This window comes from Myxocyprinus asiaticus, chromosome 47 (genome assembly GCF_019703515.2).
Source record: "Myxocyprinus asiaticus isolate MX2 ecotype Aquarium Trade chromosome 47, UBuf_Myxa_2, whole genome shotgun sequence".
Taxonomy (NCBI): Eukaryota; Metazoa; Chordata; class Actinopteri; order Cypriniformes; family Catostomidae; genus Myxocyprinus; species Myxocyprinus asiaticus.
In genome coordinates this window covers 10,732,544-10,756,168 of record NC_059390.1, presented here as the reverse complement: position 1 = coordinate 10,756,168, position 23,625 = coordinate 10,732,544, and the positions used below count along the sequence as shown (strand labels likewise).

General features: G+C 36.5%; 1 protein-coding gene and 1 pseudogene across 2 annotated transcripts in view; both read right to left on the bottom strand.

The window, feature by feature from the left end:
- LOC127436593 (scavenger receptor cysteine-rich type 1 protein M130-like) overlaps nucleotides 1–23,625 on the bottom strand; it is a 110,629-nt pseudogene that overhangs the window by 9,791 nt on the left and 77,213 nt on the right.
- tmtc2a (transmembrane O-mannosyltransferase targeting cadherins 2a) overlaps nucleotides 7,068–23,625 on the bottom strand; it is a 60,142-nt gene continuing 43,584 nt past the window's right edge. For both annotated transcript variants that reach the window (XM_051690872.1, XM_051690871.1), the window contains exons 3-12: nucleotides 19,843–20,704; nucleotides 19,542–19,656; nucleotides 18,268–18,353; nucleotides 17,936–18,120; nucleotides 16,970–17,048; nucleotides 14,812–14,933; nucleotides 13,088–13,169; nucleotides 12,538–12,652; nucleotides 11,588–11,651; nucleotides 7,068–8,037 (exon numbers count right to left, since the gene is read on the bottom strand). In XM_051690872.1, the coding sequence (XP_051546832.1) occupies nucleotides 7,858–8,037; nucleotides 11,588–11,651; nucleotides 12,538–12,652; nucleotides 13,088–13,169; nucleotides 14,812–14,933; nucleotides 16,970–17,048; nucleotides 17,936–18,120; nucleotides 18,268–18,353; nucleotides 19,542–19,656; nucleotides 19,843–20,704 (1,890 nt within the window). In that variant the 3' untranslated portion in view covers nucleotides 7,068–7,857. The remainder of the gene's footprint in view (nucleotides 8,038–11,587; nucleotides 11,652–12,537; nucleotides 12,653–13,087; nucleotides 13,170–14,811; nucleotides 14,934–16,969; nucleotides 17,049–17,935; nucleotides 18,121–18,267; nucleotides 18,354–19,541; nucleotides 19,657–19,842; nucleotides 20,705–23,625) is intronic.

Below are 23,625 nucleotides of genomic sequence, written 5' to 3'. Positions count from 1 at the left end.
AAGAAAATTACTTCCAACCTGCACACACCAGTCCAACACTGTTGTCATAAGAACAGTTGTTTTCATGTGATGGTGATGTCGGACAGAGGTGAATCTGAGATTCGTTGCCTCTACACTGAATCTCTTCTGTCCACATCTGACCCTCTCCTTTGCCAAAAGCAGCTGCTCCCAGCACCTGTACAGGAGCCCCACAGTCCAGCTCTCTACACACAACCTCTGCATCCTGCTGGTCAAAGGCAGCAGCACACACTGAAGCCCACGTGTTCTCATGAAATATTTCGAATCTCCCAGAGCAGCGAGAACCTCCAACCAACCTCACTTCTGTTCAAGAGGACACAGATCATTTACAGTAAATGGTTAACAGAAATAAAAACACTTGATGTATAGAAAGAGATTCTTAAATTCTTGATTCATACTGTATGACATTGAATTTTTGGAATCTTTGAAACTAAATTTTTAGCAAATATTAACTGGTAGGTCAACAACTGACCAACATTAACAGGAATGCCATCATATATCCACAAGAGTTGATATCTTATAACCTTTTTTCTTTTCGTTATTCATGACTCAGTAATGTCAAACGGAAAAGTATTCAACATTTAGGCATAAAAACATTACATAGATATTTCTATTTGTATTTGAATATACAAAGAAACAATTAGAAAACAGTTAAGTTGAGAAATGTAGTTGGGAATTATGTTTACAGAGGGACATATTATACATGTAAAAGTATTCATTTTGCAAACACTTGAAAACACAAAATTGTTCAGAAAATTACAGACTAAAACAGACCTGAAAGTGAGACAACAGTGAAATAATACATGAAAGCTATTTTTAATTTTAAGAGTTATTTAACCGTTTTGAATAAAGTGCTAATGGAAGAGTTGTGTCTTTAGATGTTTCCTGAAGGAATAAACACTCTCAGCTGTTCGGATAGGGATGGGAAAATCATTCCATCATCAAGGAATGGTGAACGTTTTTTGTGCTTCTTTGTGTACAGTATACAGTATGTACACACTGAAATCTTTTACATTTTATGTGAGTGGCCTTGGTGAAATTTACAAGGATGTAATAAATTTGGAGCAGCTCACCTGAGCAGATGACTCCGGCATCTTTACCATGATCAGAGTTAGTGTTACCCCATCCTGAAAATCCACAGTTCTTCAGTGTGGACTCTGATCCAGTACACGTTGCATGATTCATCCAGACTGGTCCTGATCCTGGTCCAAAATGAGCATTACGCAGTACATCTACAGGCTCTCCACAGTCCAGCTCTCTACAAACCACTGCTGCATCAACAAGATCCCAGGAATCACCACTCACTGTTCCCCACTGTCCTCTATGAAGAACCTCCACTCTACCACTGCAGGTACTGTTACCATCGACCAACCTCACATTCACAGTATCTTCTTTTAAAACAGACAAGAGACAGAGAGAGGGTAAAAAAACAGGAGAAAAAGCAGGAGAACAGATGGAAAAATAAAGCCACAAAACAGTATAAACCTCTTAAATACACAAAACTGAGAATGTGTGGCATAAAGACAGTAGCATTATTTTAACATTTTTACGTTATTGCATATAAATGTTTAAATTGAGATTATTTTCTTCATTGACCCTACATTTGTACCTACCAGCTGTGATGAGTTTTACCAAAAAGAACAGAAACATAAGCATCAGAGAGCTCCCCATCTTCATCTGCTCTAAACAAACACCATGTGATGATCAGCTCAGAGCTCAGCACAAGTTTCTCCTCTGCTCACCCAAAGACACTGAAGAAAGTGGCTCCTGTCAGTCCCCTAAAGAGCAGAAAGCAACCCAAATCTTCCAATCACACTCAATATTACCTTATTAGAAAGAACAGAGGAAACCACCAAACAACTTCAGTGACAAATCAGAAGAGGCATTTCTGATTTACACCATATATATAAAAATAACGTCAGCGCTGATGAAAAGGACTCCTCCTCCACCTCACAGAGACACTTCACTGAAGGCGCACGCATGCCAGAGGGAAGCTGAAGTCACATATCTTATGGGAGACTTAAAAGACTTCAGAGAGAGGAAACACTGCAGCCTATAAATAGCATTGGAACACCTGCTCAGATAAAGACACTGATAACAGCTTACTTCAAACTTACAAACAAACATAATTCATTTTCAGATATTTAATAACATCACAGAGCAAATAATGCAACGAAAAGTTAAATTATATAGTTATATAATATAAATATACTGTACATTACAAAATTGACTTAATCTTGGTTTATCCATGAACACACTTACCAAGAGTACAGCACATGACTAAACAACATGATTACACAAGTATCAGATAATAGGATTTTTTGTTTGTTTGTTTGATTTAATCAAAAGAGGAGTAAAGAAAAAATGATCATTCAAACTTTGGGAAAGTAAATAAGGCAAATGTATTTACAAGAGCAATACTAGTTTCAACCTGAAGATGGCAGTAAAAACTAATACTGATACTGACACTCGTCAATACTGTTTTAAGAACATTCCAGGAAACTTTCAGCTATTGAAACACATTACTAATAATCCAGCTTGTTGTATGGGTGAAATCTTAAATAGCATCCTGACATGTACAAGGATGGAAAGGATGGAAATATAAAGGATGTCTTTACTGAGTCATACAGTCTTCCACTATATGTTTGGCACTTTCCCAACATCATCACAGTCTGTTAAAAAGCAAAAAAAAAAAAATAATAATAATAATAATAATAATAATTTATAATAATCAGCATCATCATATTATTGAATAAAGTTGTCATACAGTCATATAGTTGAATAAAGGCATTTTTATCTTCACCATATGAGTGCCTTTTTCAACGAGTTGTGCATCTTATTCCAGTGAGCACCAGTGGCTATATATTTTTGACACCTTTGAAGCACACTTAATTCTTTCTTTGTTTATTCATATTATTCAATGATGTAACTGTACCAATATTTAAAACTAATTCCATTAAACCCTTGTGTGACCTTAGGGACATTTTTGCCTTTTTCATTTTTGTTTTTTCAATCATTTTGGCTGTTAATGCCAATGGCATAAATTTAGCCAAAGGTGTGTATTTTTGGGGGAATTTTGTAATTTCAACCTCAATTTCTATAATACATCTATAATACACTGTGTACACAAAATAGTTACATTCAGGACCTTAAGGACAAAAATGTCCCCATTGAAACCCATTAAAAATGCAATATTTGATCCCAGTGCCATTAAAGCATAAAATCATGAATTATATGATATTATGCTTTCATTCCAGAGCCCTGGCTTCAGGTTAGGTTGTCCACTAATCGCAGGGTTAGCGATTCGACTCCAGGCCCACATAACTCCACATGCCGAAGGGTTCTTGGGCAAGACACTGAACCCCAAATTGCTACCAATTGCAGGCTTGCGCCTTGAATGGCAGTTCTGCTGTCATTGGTGTGTGAATGGGTGAGCGAGACACAGTGCAAAGCGCTTTGTAGAACCGCTAAGGTAAAAAAAAAAAAAGGCGCTATGTAAGTGCAGACCATTTAATATTTTCCACCAGATGGCGCCATTTTACTCATATTTAGCCTATGGAGAAAATACATGCTTTTTTCCTATTTTTTGTTTGCTGTATTATAGAGCACTGCAGGCCAATTGAATAAATGATGCAGCTAAAATTGTGTGGGTGTGTTGGTATGGATGTCAGAGTGTATACTGAGAAATGTGTGTGTGTGTGTGTGTGTGTGTGAAAAACAACAGTGGCATTATGTAAACAAACTGGCATTTAAAAGACTAAAATCCTGAAAATGAATGAATATTTGGTAGTTATGATCAGGACTGATATTGGTTAAAAAATGAACTCTAATTAATAAAATTAATATAATTGAGGCAGTTTTTTGATGCAGACACTTTTGTCCTCTAAGGACCTCTGAGTAATTTTAATAAAACTGATGCACATAAGACAAAAAAAAAATAAAAAAAAAAATTAAATGCATATGTCAAGATGAAAGATATCAGAACACATCATTTGATGATGTAAAAATAGGTTATGATAACCTACCTAATGTGTCTCTCACATCTTCGTTGATATTCTTCATATCATCAAAGTCATCCTGAGCTCCCACTGATACACATGTGAAATACACAGAAAATGAATTATTATTATTACACCGCATGAATCCATGAGATAATTGATGGAATAAATATTGTATATGTTTAATAATCATGGAACAAGAAATTAAAACTAATGCAGTTGTGTGCAGTATTCAATGCAATTCTGCATGACTAACCCATTACATACTAACTGCATACTAACATAACTGCAAGATTTGTATTAAATGTTGAAGTTGAAATAACACAGACTTATGACTTCAACAGAAGCATACACCACAGCCTTGGAGGTCACGGTAAGTCTGTCTTTAAAGCTTTACCTTTAGAGTAAAGAAAAGAAAAAATGAAAATAAATTTGCCTATGGAGAAAATTAATGCAATTTTTACTTCCAGAACCCAACTGTTATGCTCTATTTTTTGTATGCATGGAATACTCAGATGGCCTACTTCATTTTCTAAAATGTGCAGTGTTACAACCAGAGCGCACTGCATGATACAGTGTTTCAGACAATGCAATGTGCTCAGCTTGACCTTCCATTTCCAGTTTAACAAATTAACCAGAAACAGCATCTTCAATTATTTTCAACATAAATTTTTTGACTCATTATTTTAATGGATTGCTAAAAGACAATTTTATACAAAACTGTATAAAAAATCCCAAATAACCATATTTATTCCCAAGATGATAACCAGGTGCACACACACACACCTATAAACACACACCTGCAGCTGTGTGGTTTTCTGTTAGGAATTCTGTGGTTTGAAGTGAGAGGTTAAAAAGGACTAATAACAGATGAACATCAGCTGTCTGACAGACTCATCTACAAATTAAACATGTCAAAAGCCCATACAGTCACATAGAATTACACACTTCTCAAGCATGACACTGATGGGGGAAACTGACTTTAATATTTCTGAGTTGGATTTCATTTACTGAGGCAGTGAATGGAGTCTGTAGTGGGTCAGAACTGTAACACTGATGTGCCCCATAATTTAAATGTAAAAGTGACCCAGTGATCTTCAGATCTTCAAGAGGTGTTGCTTTCTCAAGTTTCCTGAATTTCTGCACACATAATTTTGACATAATTAGACTCAATAAGACTCACCCCTTTGAGTTATGAGATCGTCTCTGTGATCAATCTCTTTAGAAGAGATTATTTTGATAATCGATTAATCTTTGGTAATTTCTTCAATTAATCAATTAATCAGATAAAAAAAATATTTCTAGTATTTTGTTAAAACAGAAATGAAAAAGGGTGTAAGAATTTGTTCGATTTACGGTACTGAATTCACGATTCTGTACTCTCACAAATTTTTGTAGTTAGTGTTAAAATAGGATTGTCACTGATTACATATTTCTAAACTATTCTTTTCAAAAATACGTTTTAGTGTATGCTTTTCCAGTAAAATCATGTTTGTCACAGTACAAATTTACTGGTGAAACCAGACATTACGATTGGCATTATCAGGACAATCAGATATCAGGACCCTTGGCATTATTATTATATTCATCACTGTGTACAGTTTAATATAGTACAATCATCTGTAAGCATGGTGAAAATTCACTCTCACCTACACACATTGTGTTTGATCAACTTCATTAAAATTATTTATTCTCTACAGACTGCTGCCCTAAAGCAAGAGGGCTTCTGATAACCACCAATCATGCTCCCCTTTACCTTTTAAGAGTAACAGAGGAAATCACCAAATATCTTCAGTGACAAATCAGACGAGAGATTTTCTATTTTCTCCATATATATATATCAAGACAAAGTCAGCGTTGAACAGGACTCCTCCTCAAAAGACACTTCACTGAAGAGAGCCACTCAAGTTAGCTGCCCAAGTCAACCAGCTCTTGCAGCACTTCAAAGTACCTACAGCCTCATAATCTAACACCTACAGAGAAAAGATAAAAGCACTGATAAATAAATGCTGATGAATAACACTGATAACAACTTTTGAGCTCACACGTTTTTACCAATATAAAATCCGCCAACACTTTAAATTCAAATATTACTGTCAAAATGTGCACAAAAGGAGCAAATGCCTGCTAACAAGGAGAACTGCTTCACTGCAATACGCCAAAAAAGAGAAATGCAGATTTAAACCAAAGCAATTTAAACCAATAATATCGTTGTGCTGATATTCAATATAGCAGCTCTCCATCTTCTTCTACCATTTAAAGTCTGAGAATATTGTCAGTGCCGGTCCTAGCCTTTTGGAGGCCCTCAGCAAAAATTTGTGTGGGGGCCCCCATTAATATGTTCATAAAACTACTTATGTCTTTGACTGTGTGGGGGGCCCCTGGCAGATCAGGGGCCCTAAGCAGCTTGCTTAGTTTGCCTAAAGAAAGGACCAGCACTGAATATTGATGAACACTCATCAGTTTAAACATCTCTGCTGCTCCCTCCCTCATAAACCGAAGAAACTGGATAACTCACAGCAGTTCTAAAAAGAGAGACCAATCAAACACTTTCTGTTGAATTATAAGAGTGAAGTGTATAGAAGACTCACAAATGCCAAAGAGGAGATACATTTCTAAACTTAAATGAGAAAGGTTTGAGAGAACAGAAAAACTACAGTATGTTTTCAGTATCAAGTCATCTGCTGCTGATACGGGAAGCTAACTGTTGACACTTCAGCAGCTCTGACTTCAATACACACGGATATACTGTATATGCCCCTCGAAAAATTGGAAAAGAGATCAACATTAAATAAATGTTATTGGAAACTTTCTTCTAGAAACTCACATTTTGGACCAGAACTTACTCTGTTCCCAATGGGAATGTAAAATTTTGCCATCTGATTTCACATCACTTTAAATTTCACTTTTAGTTTTGTTTTAAATGACACCAGCTACTTTTTGCAGGTAGAGACAGATTGATTTCAATATACAGTGAATAAATTCCTCATTATTAATGAGATTATCAAATGGTCATAATCATCTACAAAGAACAGGAATATTGAATCATCACAAATGTTCTCTTTATTGTGGTCAAATGTTTCTTGACAGGAGAAGACATGAAACTCGAATGTAGCCCCCCTGTAAAAAAAAAGATACAGTATGAACAGACTTCTAAAGACACTGTTGGCTTGTCATTAGCAATAAATTATTTTCTGGGGATATTTTTTAAGGGATTTGATGGGGGAAAGACATGATTGGCAGTAGACAATGGCTTCCATATTGTCTTGTTGTCTTGAACACAATGTTCTTCTCAGTGGTGCTCCTGGTCATCAATGATACGGTCATCACATAAAACCCTGCAGCAGTAAGTGCATCGGTAAAGCCATCAGGAAAATCGCATACAACATTTACCCCTCGTGCAGAGTTCTCAGGGGTTTCCTTTATGTTATGTTCCCTGTGGAACCCTACATAGCTGCTTCAGCTCAGTTCTTGACCATGAAATAAGACAAATACACATAGATAAACCTTTTCTTCTCAAGGTATGTTGAATGTAAGATGTAAATTTAACTCCAGAAGTCTTCACTGTTGCCCTGCAATTTTCTTTCATGAAAGAGGATCTTCAAAAACAAACTTCCGTTTGATCATCACATGTCTCCAGAGGGTACAGTTCATTCTCAGTAAACCCCTCCTGACCTAATAATCAACCTCGAAACCTTTTTTCAGTATTATGAGCCCATTTGAGCTCTTGGTTTGAGCTGAGTTCCTCAAGACAAGATAAAAACGTACTGTAGGAGTTCCAACACCACAAAACTCCACAGATCAAACATGATCAAACATCTGCTGGGGTTATGGCAAAAGATCATGACCCAGTAGTTTGCAGGCCCCGTTTCTGCATGACATTCCAGAGTTTGTGGAGGTTGGACTGAGTGATGAGGTCATCTGGTTTGAGCTGCAGTGCACGGAGGTATTTGCTCTCTGCCTCCTTCAGTTTCCCATTAAGGTGGAGGATAGCCCCAAGATTCATCAGAGCAGCTGGATGCTGAGTGAAAGTGAGAGTAAAGTACACAGATTACTTTCTCACCCTAATTTCCCACAACATTTATGTATTGGATTTCAATTTTCAATATTCAATCCTTAACTAAAAAAATATGCATTTCTGAAGAAATAACACAGAGCTACTCATAAATATCTGTTATTATAACTCAAATCTTTTAAAGGCAGTAATGATATGGTCACTGATACTGGCTTAGTTGGTGGCCATGTCAGTGGCAGCTGCAATTAAATCATTCACTAGGGGCAGCACTAAGGCAGTTAAATGATTTTTAGCCATTTGGGAATTTATTCAAAAATTGAATTGAACAATTGAATTGAACTCTGCACTACTGAAAATTTCTGAGTTTTGCAAAGAAACTTTACATATTTGAAGTCATGGGTGAGGCGAGTATACTCATTCATATATTTTAGTTCACAAAACTAGAATTACTAGCAAAAATCAATATTTGAGATTTGCATTAATATTTAAACTTTAATGTTTATTTTTACACTGTAATTTCACTTGTTTAGCATTAATGCATTACAGTAATCAATGGACACATTAATAACATGTATGAAAAATACCAATACAGTGTTAATGGTCCACTTAGTAATATTTTTATGTTGCACTGACACCTAGCAGCTTAGATGCATCATCACTCAATAAATAAATAAATAAATACAATAAAAATATATTTTACCAATGTCATTTTAAAAATGCATTATTTGCAGTCAGCAAATGATTATTTAATTGAGATAAAGTGAGTAATATTCAGCTGGTCAGACTGATATGACTAGTGTCTTCATCATGTTAGTGTACATCTTTTTCATAAAATGTCACCTGTTCCATCATTTTTAGTCCCTTTGACCCAGAAATACATTTTGAGTGTTATGCAAAAAGAAATTCAAAAAGGTTTTGAATAGACATATAATAAACATATCATTAGAAAGCTGAGAGTTTTTCCTTTTTTACTTAAGTGCATGAAACTCAAAAAATCTGTTTCTGGGTCAAAGTGACACAAAATGATGGATCAGGCCACATTTTTTTTTTTTTTTTTTTTTTTTTTGGAAATACTATACTACTACTACTATTGCTTTCTGTTTAAAAGTTAGCAAAAAATAAGAAAAAGAAAAAAAAGTGCACCTTTAAAGGGATAGTTCACCCCAAAACGAAAATTATCTCATCTTTTACTCACCCTCATGCCATCCCAGATGTGTATGACTTCTGAAAAATAAATCCAGTGGCTAAATCCATATCTTCATAACCGATGTGATAGGTGTGGGTGAGAAACAGAAAAAAGAAAAAGCCTTTTTTATACTGTAAATCTACACTTTCACTTCTACATTCTTCTTTTGTTTTTAGGCTGGTCGGGGCTGGTCAAAGATAGAGATTTATGGTAAAAAAAACGGCTTAAATTTTGACCCGTTTCACACCCACACCTCTATTATAATGCTTCTGAAGATATGGATTTAACCACTGGAGTCATATGGATTCCTTTTATGCTGGCTTTATGTGATTTTTGGAGATTACATTTCTGGCCACCATTCACTTGCATTGTATGGACCTACAGAGCTGAGATATTCTTCTAAAAATATTTGTGTTCTGCTGAAGAAAGAAAGTCATACACATCTGGGATGGCATAAGGATGCGTAAATTATGAGAAAATGTTCCTTTTTGGTTGAACAACTATGCCTTTAATAATACAGCATATATAATATAAAATATAATAATAATGATAATAATATACATATTAATATACATACATATATACATACATACACGTATGTATGTATGTATGTATATATACTGGCAGCCAAAAGTTTGGAACAATGAACAGATTTAGCTGTTTCAGAAGGAAATTGGTACTTTAATTCACCAAAGTGGCATTCAACTGATCACAAAGTATAGTCAAGACATTATTGATGTAAAAAACAGCACCATCACTATTTGAAAAAAGTCATTTATTATCAAATCTAGACAGGCCCCATTTCCAGCAGCAATCACTCCAACACCTTATCATTGAGTAATCATGCTAAATTACTAATTTGGTACTAGAAAAGCACTTGCCATTATATCAAAGACAGCTGAAAGCTATTTGGTTCGTTAAATTAAGCTTAACATTATCTTTGTGTTTGTTTTTGTTTTTGAGTTGCAAAGGACAACTGGCTCTAACAAGGACAGAAAGATTTGTAAGGCCCAGATGTACAACTAAACAAAGAGGATAAGTACATCAGAGTCTCTAGTTTGAGAAATAGACGCCTCACATGTTCTCAGCTGACAGCTTCATTGAATTCTACCCGCTCAACACCAGTTTCATGTACAACAGTAAAGAGAAGACTCAGATGTGCAGGCCTTATGGGAAGAATTGCAAAGAAAAAGACACTTTTGAAACAGAAAAACAAAAAGAAAAGGTTAGAGTGGGCAAAGAAACACAGACATTGGACAACAGATAATTGGAAAAGAGTGTTACGGATCTTAATCCCATTGAGCTTTTGTGGGATCAGCTAGACTGTAAGGTGCGTGAGAAGTGCCCGACAAGACAGCCACATCTATGGCAAGTGCTACAGGAAGCGTGGGGTGAAATGTCACCTGAGTATCTGGATAAACTGACAGCTAGAATGCCAAGGATCTGCAAAGCTGTCATTGCTGCACGTGGGGGATATTTTAATGTTCTGAACATTTTTTTCAAATTGTAACAGTATTTTTTCACGTTATTAATGTCCTGACTATACTTTGTGATCAGCTGAATGCCACTTTGGTGAATAAAAGTACCTATTTCTTTCCATAAGAGTAAAATCTGTACATTATTCCAAACTTTTGGCCCGCCGGTGTATATATAATTTCTTGTCAATAATCAAGGCAGCTTATGATGCATTTTAAAGTGGAGAGTTCCTGGCAGCAAAATCAAACATCAAGTCTAGTATACTCAGACAGTTCCACCATGCTCTCAAATCATAAATTACTATGTCATTATTGCTAGTTCCAAATTCCTAATTTGAGGGGATGTTTTTTATATCCTCTACCTTTATAAAAGAAAAGCAAAAGAGACAGGAAGGAAATGTTATAGCTTGGAAAGGCCTTCAGTAGGTTTCTAACACCTGTACCCCTCCAGCTGTGAGCCAGGCGGTCTAGCTTAATGCATTTCCTATTTCAGACCCTCAGTATTTTCTTTATGGTGGATAGGACATTGGTGTTAAGTGGTGTTGAGAAACACATTTAACATTTATGCAAGACACTTGCGTAATCGTTCAACTATGTGTTGTATTAAATAATAATACTAATATATAATATTACAATTTTATTAAATACCAAATGGTTTGTACCCTTACTATTTATAATACCTGTGGCATATAATATTTATTCTCATGACCCCAGTTCCTTGACCTGGATTCCACATGTCTTGGGTTGACTTCCGCCACAGTGTATGAACATTTAAATATCAAGCAGTTATAGGAATATACAGTATAATGTTCTCTGCACATGTGTACTTCACAATTAAAAAAATCTACATGCTCATTTTAAGACACATAATAAGAGAGTTAAAGATGGTACTTACATCAGGTCTTAGGTCTGCTGCCTTCCCATAATACCTCTCAGCTGCCTCATTCAGACTGGCCTGCCTGTGGAGACACATTAATATAACCTATAATGGCTGTTGTTTTATATATATATATATATACATATATACATATATACACACACATCAGCCACAACACTCAAACCACCTGCCTAATATTGTGTAGGTCCCCCTCGTGCCGCCAAAACAGTGCCAACCCGCATCTTAGAATACCATTCTGAGATGATATTTGATCCTCAAACCAGCCCTCTCACACCAACAATCATCCATGCAATTATCTAATCAGCCAATCGTGTGGCAGCAGTGCAGTGCATAAATTCATGTAGATACAGGTCAGGAGCTTCAGTTAATGTTCACATCAACCATCAGAATGGGGAAAAAATTTGATCTCAGTGATTTGGACCGTGGCATGATTGGCTGGTTTGAGTATCACTGTAACGTCTACGGTAACTCAGATAATCACTCTGTACAACTGTGGTGAGAAGAATAGCATCTCAGAATGTTAGGGTTGGCGCTGTTTTGGCGGCACGAAGGGGACCTATACAATATATATACATATACATATATATATATACATATATATATACACACACACACACATATATATATATATATATATATATATATATATATATATATATATATATACACACACATATACATATATATATATATATATATACACAAATATATATACACATATATACATATATGTTTTCGTTTTCCGGTCTCCAGTGTTTTCACTTGCATCGACGTACTCTTACAATGGTTGTCGTTCTCCATCTGGATCGCTCGTTTTGGTACTTTTTGCACTGCTTCTTATGGACACCGGAACCAGAGTGATGCCCAGTGACTGGGCTGTAGATACAAACCATGAGAGCTTCCCTTCAGGGAAAGCACTGCAACTCAAACTGTGGAGACGCACATACCTGAGCATATGAGCAGCACTGAACACCACGTCAAACTCCGAACTGTCCAGCTCTGCAGCTTTCTCTGCCATCATTGCAGCTTCCTCTAGACGAGACTGTTCCAACAGAAACTGACCTGAGAGAGAGAAACAGAGGAGCTCACCGGATGGAAAACAACCCAAACAGAGAGCAGGCCAGAACCCCAGGTCAAACAGCCTGAGATGATTCCAGATATTCAGAATAAGCATCCAAAAACACAGACACAAAGGCAGACAGAGTACAAGTGGCAGATGAGGAAGGACATGAGGCACAATGAACTTCTGGTGCAACAGGACACACTCAATTCACTGATAAATATCAGCAATAAGGACGGAAGTGGTTTTGCGAGAGGTTGGAAGTGGCTGTTAAAATATGCCATTGCCCATGTGCTCTCGGATCAATAAGAATCACTATATTTGTGGCTGTACTAAAAGAAGTTGTGTCACAGGAATGCTCCTGTGCTGATTACTGTATTACTGACTGTTGTTTAGAAATGACACAACAAGAAGAGAACAATGTTGAGGAAACCTACCGTAATGCATATAGCAGTTTCCTTTAGTAGGATCCAGCTCTATTGCCTTTAGGAAGTAATGCTCTGCTTCAGACTTCTTTCCCTGTGGAGCAATCAAGAAATCATTACACTTGCACTGTTATTAATGAAGAGAGGCAGTTATAACCAGAGGTTCCTTTGAATTTACTCTATAACAATTAGGTGATATCGAAGTCTGCATATTTAAAACCCTTCTGTACAGTTACAAAGTATGAGTATATTTGTGTGTGCTTGAGTGTGTGTCTGTCTTTAATGTGTAATTCTCTCATTTTCTTTATGGTTCAGTGCTGATTGCTTCCATGTTGGTGTTACATTTGCAAATATTCTTGTTAAATGCAGTTAAAGCAGTCAGGCTTTATTAGATTTGCTTCATTAAACGGTTCTCTGGCAAGCACTTGAGATAAGAGGATAAAGAAATATCATGGAAAAGTTTGGCTTTATTTTTGAAAAGCATTCAACTGTCTCAAAGAAACAATTTTTATCAAATGTATAGGCCTACAATACTTAATGTCAAATATCAAAACCGTTAAATGGTTTTGGGTTTAAATCCAAAAGGGTAAACACAAATAATGCTATTGTTTCAGCCTCAGCCCACGATTTAATCTATCAACTTAACCATTAAATAAGCGGAGCAGGTTACACAGTCAACTGAAACAGTTTTAGAGTTCATTTTCACTCAGTAAATGTCCTTCCCCTACAACTCAAAGACAGAGACAGCTTAATGTGTATATCTATGAAGGACAGAAAAGGAAATACAAAAAAATGAACATAAATAGTCCAGAGTCAGATTGTGTGTAAAGCTGGCAAATCTGGCAACTTTGCAATTATTATTTTCTATAGATCTATTAAAAAAAAAAAAAAAAAAAAAAAAAAGTCTGACGTAATACATTATATAACTGCAGTCATTTTTGTTTGATGCTCCCTTGACTGTTTTATGACCCAGATGATACAATGAAGTTGTTCAGAAGGTGGTCAAAAGTTCACCAATAACCTGTTTTCAATAAGACAGTAATTAGATTAAATGGACCGCCTGGGGGTTGGTGCAGAGTTGGGAGGAGTTTAGGTCTGGACTTTTGACCAGTGGTGTTGGGACACAAACCCAAATCAGATTAGTGGGAGGATATGAAATATCACATCCTGGAGGGGATACAGCTGTCTGACCTTTCTTCATCACCTCTCTCCATTTACATCATGGTGTATGTGATTGTAATTTCATATTCAGGACAGCAGTGTTAGTGAATAATACTAAAGAAAGGGATGGAATAAAAATGGGGTTATTTGTGTGTCCTATAGGTTTAAAAAAGTCCCATTCCACCTAATGTGGGTGTTGATGTGTGAGAGATATCTCTTTCTAACAGTCTTCTCAAGGACAAAGCAATTATTTCTATCTTCTGCACTAAAAGCCTTTTGAAAGGTCATCTACCGCTCAAAATATTGGCCATTATTCATTGTCTCCCCATTTCTAGTTTTTAAATGACAGTCTCTGTCACCATTCATTTTCACTGTATGGGAAGAGATGTAATATGAAAGTGAATAGTGACTGAGGCTGTCAGGTCATACGACTCTGCCTTTTGTGTTTCACGGGAAAAAAGAAAGTCATACTAGTTTAGAAACAACATAAATTTGAGTAAATTATGAAACAATGTAATTTTTGGATGAACTATCCTTTAAATGTATATAGGGTAATATTTGTCTAGTTAACTTACTTTGATAGACAGCAGCTTTCCATAAGTCAGGTGGGCAGGAATGTGGTCAGGTTTGGCCTTCAGTGACTCTCTGTACCAATGGCCTGCATCTTCTAGATTATTCAGCCTCATATAGGCCTCACCTGTGGGGTCAAAGTCAGAGGGCACATCTAACATTACCCAAAATGCCCTGCTCTTCGTGTCGGCACATCATATACTTTCAACTGCAAAATGAGAAAACAATGTCATGGGATGAGTTTGAGGAGATATGGAAGACCTTTCCAGATATGCTCAGAGTAAAGTGATTCATAGACACGAGTCTTTCTGGAATGCTTTGCAGTTCTAAACCCCCCAGATATATTCCAACCAGGTGTGAGCCAGATAAGACAGCTGTAGTCTGTAACCTAGACACAGTGAATAACATATGTGACCCTGAGCAACAGAGTTTACAAAACTATTGGTGAAATTCATTATTACTGTATATGCTTGGTGGTGCTGGCCTCAGGAATGTGGAGTCATCTGAAATAGAATGTACAGCCTCTTCATTAAACTTCAGCTCTTATCTCCAGAATCATTCATACAATCCATCTGAACAAATATGTTTTCCTGGCTTCTCTCCTCCCTTTGTGCTTTGGGTTGCCCCGTATTTGATTCTCTTCTCCTCTCTCTCTTTTTGCTACCACTTATCACATCTCTGGATTAGGGTTGCATGGTATACCGGTGCTACGGTAGTCTCGCAATAATAAAGCTTCACAATACTGCCAGTGCCACAATATATTTTAAATTGTAGTACCGTTAATACGGTAGTAACGCAAGTTATGTTGTATGTACAGAAGTAAATATTATTTTCACTAAAACCTTCATTGGAATCAGACCTATAATGTCTTTTTGATGAGACCGGGAAAACCCATCTGCCGCCAATGTCTACAAAGATTTCAAAGGGGGAAACACCAGCAACCTATTAAACACCTTCGGACACATCCCACTGCTTTTGCAGAATACACACGAGTTAGTGCCACTTCATTTAACCAAAATGCTTTATCTTAATGTTTACGGATTCACCATTTCTCTGAAAAAACAAACATTGCACTCGTTTATTTTTTTCCAATTACAAATGCATGGTGGTGGTAACTTCGCACTTATGCAGATCGGTTTGATCATGTCCCTGTGCCATGCGATCTTACCGGTGTGTGTGTAATCAGCATTCATGCTGCTTTTTACCAGGAGAGAGGGGCTGAAGTGGTTGTAATCTTTTCAATGTAACAATATCTTTATTTTTAACATACCAACATGCCTTTTGAAAGGGCAGTTATGATAAGGTGAAGTTTTTTTTTTTTTTTATCAAACTAAGAATATATTAGGTAACAAGTTAGTCCATTTGAGCCTTCTCCCAGATCATCCATAAGCTATTTTCACTGCTTCCGGAGCAACAAGTAGAATGGCTAGTTTTAATAACCACTATGACAAACTGTGTTAAGAATTAACACACTATCGTGTGGTATCGTGATACTACTTGGTATTATGATACATTAGCTGGTATAGTATTGTAAGATATGATTATGGTGTCGTGACAACACTACTCTGGATACTGAGTCAGTCATGCAAGGACACTCTACTGACCAACTTACCTACCTACCTACCAACAATCTTGTGTCACACTCAGCTCTTTAGACAGCAGCAGACCAGACTAAAGACTTTACAGGCATTTTAGCTGTGTGGTGCATGTTTATTTGACTCTCTTTAAAAAGTAGAAAAGGGGGATTTTGGGTCTGAAGACAGAATTTCAGAAAAAGTCGAACACTTTTTTGGTGACCCACAATTGTCAATTACATTGATCCAGTGAAATGTGTATTTGTTTTTTTTTTTGTTTGTTTTTTTATCCAATAAAGCTGTTCAGTGAGTGGGGACATTTGGCTTTAGGCATGATCATCTGTAAAGCTGCTTTCAAACAACATGTCAGTCTATTATGAAAAGCACAATACAAATAAAAATGAAAATGAAATGAGAAATGAGAAATGTATTTAAAGTAAAACCTGTCTACAGAGGATCATTTCAAAACCCCAGATTTATAGGATACTGATTTATCACATTAATCTGTAGATATTTAGATATGTAAACAAAGTGTTTTCGAATATCAACTATTGCAAATGAGGCAAAGTGAGGAATGGACAACACTGACCCATCATGTTGTACAAACTCTGTGGTGCAAACTGCCGAGGCATCTTTTGTACAGCCTCCTTATACATGGACAGCGCCTCCTGTGGAGCAAACAAGAACAGCATGTGTTTATGTAACAAGGAGAACTGTCATTCTGAACACTTGAAGTTCACCCAAAAATGATTTTTTTTTTGTCATTTACTCACCCTCATCCCATCTTGGATGTGAATGACTTTGTTTCTTCTGCAGAACAAAAATGAAGATCTCTGGAAGAATATCTCAGCTCTGAAGGTGAATGGTGATCTAAACTTTGAAACTCCATACGACTCTCTTTCATTTTGACTGTACATCTTGCCATAGCAGTCTCTAGGCATGATCATGATTTGAAGCTCGATAACACTTTCTAGAGCTTGATGCACGCGCAAAGCGCTAGATGCCACTGGGAAGTGTAATCGAGCTTGAAATCATGATTGCCAAGGAGACTGCTGATGTCATGATTTACAGTGAAAAAGGAGTTATATTTTTGTCTATTCTTACCCAAAACTGATTGGATCACTTCAGAAGACATGGATTAAACCACAGAAGTATTATGGATTACTTTTATGCTGCCTTTATATGCTTTTTGGAGCTTCAAAGTTTTGGTCACCATTCACTTGCATTTTATGGACCTACAGAGCTGAGATATTCTTCTAAAAATCTTTGTTTGTGTTCTGCAGAAGAAAAAGTCATACACATCTGGGATGGCATGAGGGTGAGTGAATAACAAGAGAATTTTCATTTTTGGGTGAACTATTCCTTTAAGCAGCCATTCATAAAAGAACATCTTTGCATCAGCAATCTAGACTATACCTCTTTTTACAGTACATTATTTACTGATATTTGTGCAGATTTCAGAAAATATTTAATGAATAAACAGCCATGGCTGATCTCAAGTGTGCAAAATTTGATTCACGCAGAGTATAGGAGTGCTGTCTGGCTGATGCTCTACCTCGTGTTGGCCCTGCTCATGAAGCAGCTTGCCCAGGTTGTACAAGCAGCTGGTAACAGAGCTCTTGTGAGCATGAGGGTCCTTCAGGTTCTCATCAGGGATGTCTGCACAGGTGTTGAAAGTGTGCTTGGCCTCTTCAATATTTCCCTGGGACATGAGGATAATGCCCATGTTCAAGTACGCAGCTTTGAAAAAAAAAGGACATAGAGAGAGGTGGTGATAAAGAGAGAAAACACTAAAACAGTTCTCAATAGATAATTTACCCAGTAATAAACTCTTGGTCAATAAGCTGAAATAAAATAAATTAGAGAGAAAATGAAGAGTGAACTCACAGGCCAGAGTTGGTCTGCTCCCAATGGCCAGTTTATAGTAATGCAGAGCCTCAGAGTATCGCTCACTCTCCTGTAACAGCAAACCCCTGAATGAAATAAAGCACATACGGCTATCAGATTAACAGAAAGTAACAGGTTTCTGAGGCTCCAGGAATGAATGGTCCAAAATAGTTTTTTGTCATATTTTGATATTACGTTTAGCAATATTATAAAGGCTACAATGTCACATCCTACCAAATTCATGAGCAAAGTTATATAATATATAAGCTTAAGTAATTTTTTCTCTGCTAGAGATAAGACAAGAGATAGAACAAGACATAGATCATAAGGGTTAAACATTAAATTCTCTCCTCCTCTCAAGGGTTAATGGGTGTTAGAGGTGTCTGCATGCTCCATTCCATGCCTGCAAATGAGGACTAATGAAATCGCTGTCACACAGACAAGCCCTGAGGGAGTGATACAGCAAACACCTCCACATTCTTTAACCTTTTTCTCTCTCAAGCTCTTTCTCGATCTGAATGCAAAGCATGGCTTTCCTCCACACAAAGTGCAATATATATATTTGCCATTTCAAGCCAAAATTGACAATTCTTTTGGCATTTCAGGTCCACCTTTGTAAGAATTAAATTCACTGTGGTGTAAAAATAAAACTGTATTATGATCAATTATATCAGGGATTTTCAAACTGGGGCCCAGTTTAGTTTTTTTCCAAGTTTATACACCTAACGCTACTCTAATAGTGGATAGAAAAAAGACACTGTCAACTTAATATAAAGTAAACATTTTTCAAATAATATTTTAACCTTAATCTTGGCTTTAGTGCAATGACAATATAAAAGCCAATTATTATAGCACACTTACTATTTTTCTTACACAGTATAAATTAGTTTTTTGATGTGAAAATACATAGATGCCTTTATATTTTAATAGGGGATCATCATATTTGGGAGTTCTCCTCCTGAGCTATATTGTGTAAATCTGTTCTGTCTTTTGTTTAGTAAACATTATGTTCATTGGATTGTGTCTGTTCCCATGGAAAACTGTGCCATGTGACCTTGAAATACCATAGCCCTTCACTGTCCTGTGAAGAGATAATGCCATGCAGACAACAGTGGGAGAGAGTTATGTAGCCAATCGTTAAACGTTGATAAAAAATATTGGCGTTTAAAAAGGACTTAAACCCTTTAAATAGACAGCCATCCCTCTCTTTCTTCACCTGTTAATGATTTCATGTGAACATATGTGCTTGTGTGTGTCTATGTGTATGTACTCACAGGTTGTAGAGCATGTCTGCCATATTGCCTCGGAAATAAAGTGCATTTCTATATGCTTTCTCTGCCTCAGCCATTTTTCCTTGGTTCTTTAGGACATTACCAAGGTTACCCCAAGCTTAGGGACAAAGAAAAAAGTATTATCAAAAAATAAATTTATTTAGTATTTAATTTTGTGAAACTGACATGACAACATTATGATTCTATATCTAATACAGTGGCATACAGGAATAATTGGTTATTGGTGAAGTAGGTGTAAGTTAAACTAAAAATAAAAACTCTCTCTCGTGTTCGCCAAGCCTACCTTTAGCATGGTTTACAGCAATGCCAGACCTGTAAAGCATCTCCTCGCTCTGCCAGTCCTGGTTCCTTCTAATAGTCTTCAGGCTGTAGAGAAGCACCAATCCCACAGCACAGCTCAGCAGGACAGCTTTAGAGCGGCTTGATCTGGAGCGAATGAACATGGTCCTCAGCCCCACGGTCACTAGCAGACAGAAGCCCATACTGGGTATGTAGAGCACTCGCTCGGCCACCACAAAGCCCACGTAGAAAAACACATTAGTGGCTGGAACAAAGGGTAAAGCCAGCAGCCCGAGTGAAAAGACCACCAGGTTCTCCGTTTCTGGGAGAGATTTTTGATGAGTTTTGAGGGAATGAGGTTTATGATAGCCATTTCTATTGGGAGAGTTAACAGATTTTGCGTCCATGTAATGATTGCTGTATTGAAAGGAGGTGTTGTCATGGTGATTATGACAGTGTCCATTAGTAAGAGACTTTCCATTGCTCATGTAGGATTTACCATTCGTTTCACCGATTTTAGAGCATCCCTCGCTTCGCAGGCCAAACCAGGCCAGGAGTGTCAATCCTAAATAGAATGCAACAGACTGAAGGTTTCTCCAATCAGTGATGGTTCTGAGCAGAGGAAGAGCATCCATGGACCAATCAAAGCTGAGTCTGTCAGGGCAGAGGAGGAGCCAGGCATTGACAGCTGGCAGGTACAGGAATGTGAGCGTTCTGGTGAGGAAATGAGGTGAGTTGGCTGCTGGGTTGTCCGAGTTAGAGAAGTTCGGTGGCTTGTTGCCCATCCAGTAAAAGCGAGCGGCAAGCAGGATCATCCCCCAGCCAACCAGCCAAGCCAGACTGATCAGCAAGCTAAAGTTCTTCCTCTAAGATTGAGGAGAATCAGAATGGATCAGTCAGTGTTTTACAACTAATCACTCAACACACTTGAGTCCAGTGATACCCTGAGACACTCTCTAAATTTCACATAAGTATTAAGTCCAATTCCAAAACAGTTCTAAATGTTCAGGTTTAATTCAGGTTTAAGTAAGAACAGTGCTGTGATAGCAGTTGTGCACTCAAAAAAATATTTTTACGATTTACGCACTTCAGTTTCATAACAAAATTCCATCAAATTGAACTGTTATGTTTAACCAAATTAAATTAATATGACTTAAAGGAATATTTTGGGTTCAATACAAGTTTAGCTCAATTGACAGCATTTGTGGCATACAGTAGCAATTGAAATTATTCAACCCCCCCAAGACAGTAAGGATTTACAAAAGGTAAGCTTTTCTGATGACCCAGAATTTTTAAATGTTACATCTATATCAGTTGAGTGACACACTTAAAGTCATAGTGTGAATATATAACCTAATATTTCTAAAAAGCATGTAGCTGTTTCTTAAATATGTAAGGCTACACAGGTAATTGTTTTAAAACAAAATTAAGTCATCAATCTGCAATGGTACTTATTTAAGTTTTAAAATGTAAGTTTAGCGTTGCAAGCAAAAATGTATTTCTATGCAAAAAATGCAATTAAAAATAAGCTGTCTCAAAAGCTAATAGAGGAGATTATTTCATTACACAAGAAAGGTCATGGCTAAAAGTACATTTCCAAAGCACTACAATTTCCAATAGATAAAGTTGGCAGCACCATTCATAAACATTTTTAAATATGGTACAACAGCAACCTTCTTGGGGTGTGGAAGAAAGCAAAACTTCACCAAGGAAATGTTGACTTGAATATTCAAGAAGTAATTAGGAAAGACCTGTGGAGTCCTGGAAGAAGGTTTTATAGACGTATGACATTAAACTGAAAATGAGTTTTAGACCCATGGGTCAGCAGTACATCTGGAGTAAGATGACAAGGTGATGACAAGAACGACAACATCCCCACAGTCAAGCATGGAGGTGGGTCGGTCCTGTTATGGGGGTGTTTTGCGGCTGCAGGAAACGGTTATCCTGACTATGTGACTGACACCATGGATTCTTTCAGGTATCAGGCCATTTTGGCATGACAAATGTGATGCCTTCAGTGTGTAAATTGAAGCTCGTGATCACTGGACTTTCCAGCTAGACAATAACACCAAGGATACATAAAAATAGTCCAAAATCTGGTTCAGGGATAGGTCGTGGAATGTCCTTAAATGGCCCTTTCAGTCCATCATTAAAATCCCACTGCAAACCTTTGTTGGGATTTCAAGGAAGCAGTGGCAGCACAGAAACCAAAGAATGTCAATGAGCTGGAAGCTTTTGCTCATGAGAAATGTGTAAAAATTGTAATAGCGAGGTGTCCGAAGCTGGAGAACACTTACCTGAAACATTTATTTGCTGTTATTAAGGATAAAGGATGCTCCACAAATGATTGACTTTGGGGATTGAATATTTTTTGCATGACATTTGTGGAGAGAATTAGTTATTTTTTATTTTAAAATTTGGGTAAACTGAACTCTTTGCTCTCAAAATCACTCAAATGTGTATTAAAAACTTACTTTGACTGTTTACTGAGGTTTTAGTTGATGTGTTTTAATTCACATCACCAGAATGTATTGCTGGTCAGGGGTGTTGACACTGTACAGTGTATGTTATTATTTGTATATTGTTGAGTGTAATTATGTGTATATCAGATGTTTAAATTGTGCTGTGTTAATTTGATGTTATTGTAAATTGGTCTGTCTCATCACTGTCATGACTGCTATGTTGATCGGAACTGCACCCATGAATTTCACACACCATTGCACTTGTGTATATGGCTGTATGACAATAAAGTGATTTGATTTGAATAATTTTGATTGCAACTGTACCAACCACAAAAATTCATTTTGACTTGGGCCTATCCACAAACGTTAAAATACTCACTGTATCATAAGAATAGCCACAAGAAATTAACAATATGTGTGTAAACATGATTTAAGTGTTATAAAAACCGCTTACTAACCTTTTCTGTGTAAAGTTATAATCAATTTTACAACTTCATTGCCAGGGTTGGGGAGTAACGGAATACATGTAATGGGATTACGTATTTAAAATACAAAATAGAAGTAACTGTATTCCACTACAGTTACAATTTAAATCATTGGTAATCAGAATACAGTTACATTCAAAAAGTACTTTAATTACTGAAGAGATTACTTTGCATTTTATTGTCATTTGTTTCATTTAATATTTTGTCCTTTCAGATGGAAAACATTTATACATATAAATGATGCGATCCAAAGTGAATTTGAACAGCGGTGAAACACTTTCTTATGATGCGTTACATTCATACGAGCAGACAGAGAAGGAAGTTTGAAGTAAGTTTGGAGCACAAGAAACAGAAATAAACCTTGTGTAAATTGTCAGCTTTATGCTAAGCTAAAATGCTATTTCTAGCCATTTTACATGCACGATCATATTTTTTTATCAAGAAAATTCATGTTGGATCATAATTTCCTTTTTTCCAGTAAGAACTTTGATATTAGGGCAAAAATCATATTCTTGATTTTTGTATTGTTTTCCTATAAAAATATCTAAAAATCCTTAGAAACAACACTGCATAAGATATTTAGGTTTTTCAGAGAATGTATTTTTAACATGTGTATTTTGTCTTACTGTACTGGCAGAGTTTTTATAGTCAAAACAAGTGAAAAAATCTACCAGTGCTGAAGAAGTAATCCAAAGTATTTAGAATACATTACTGACCTTGAGTAATCTAATGGAATACATTACAAATGACATTTTACAGCATGTATTCTGTAATCTGTAGTGGAATACATTTCAAAAGTAACCCTCACAACCCTGTTCATTGCCATGACGATGTAATGTC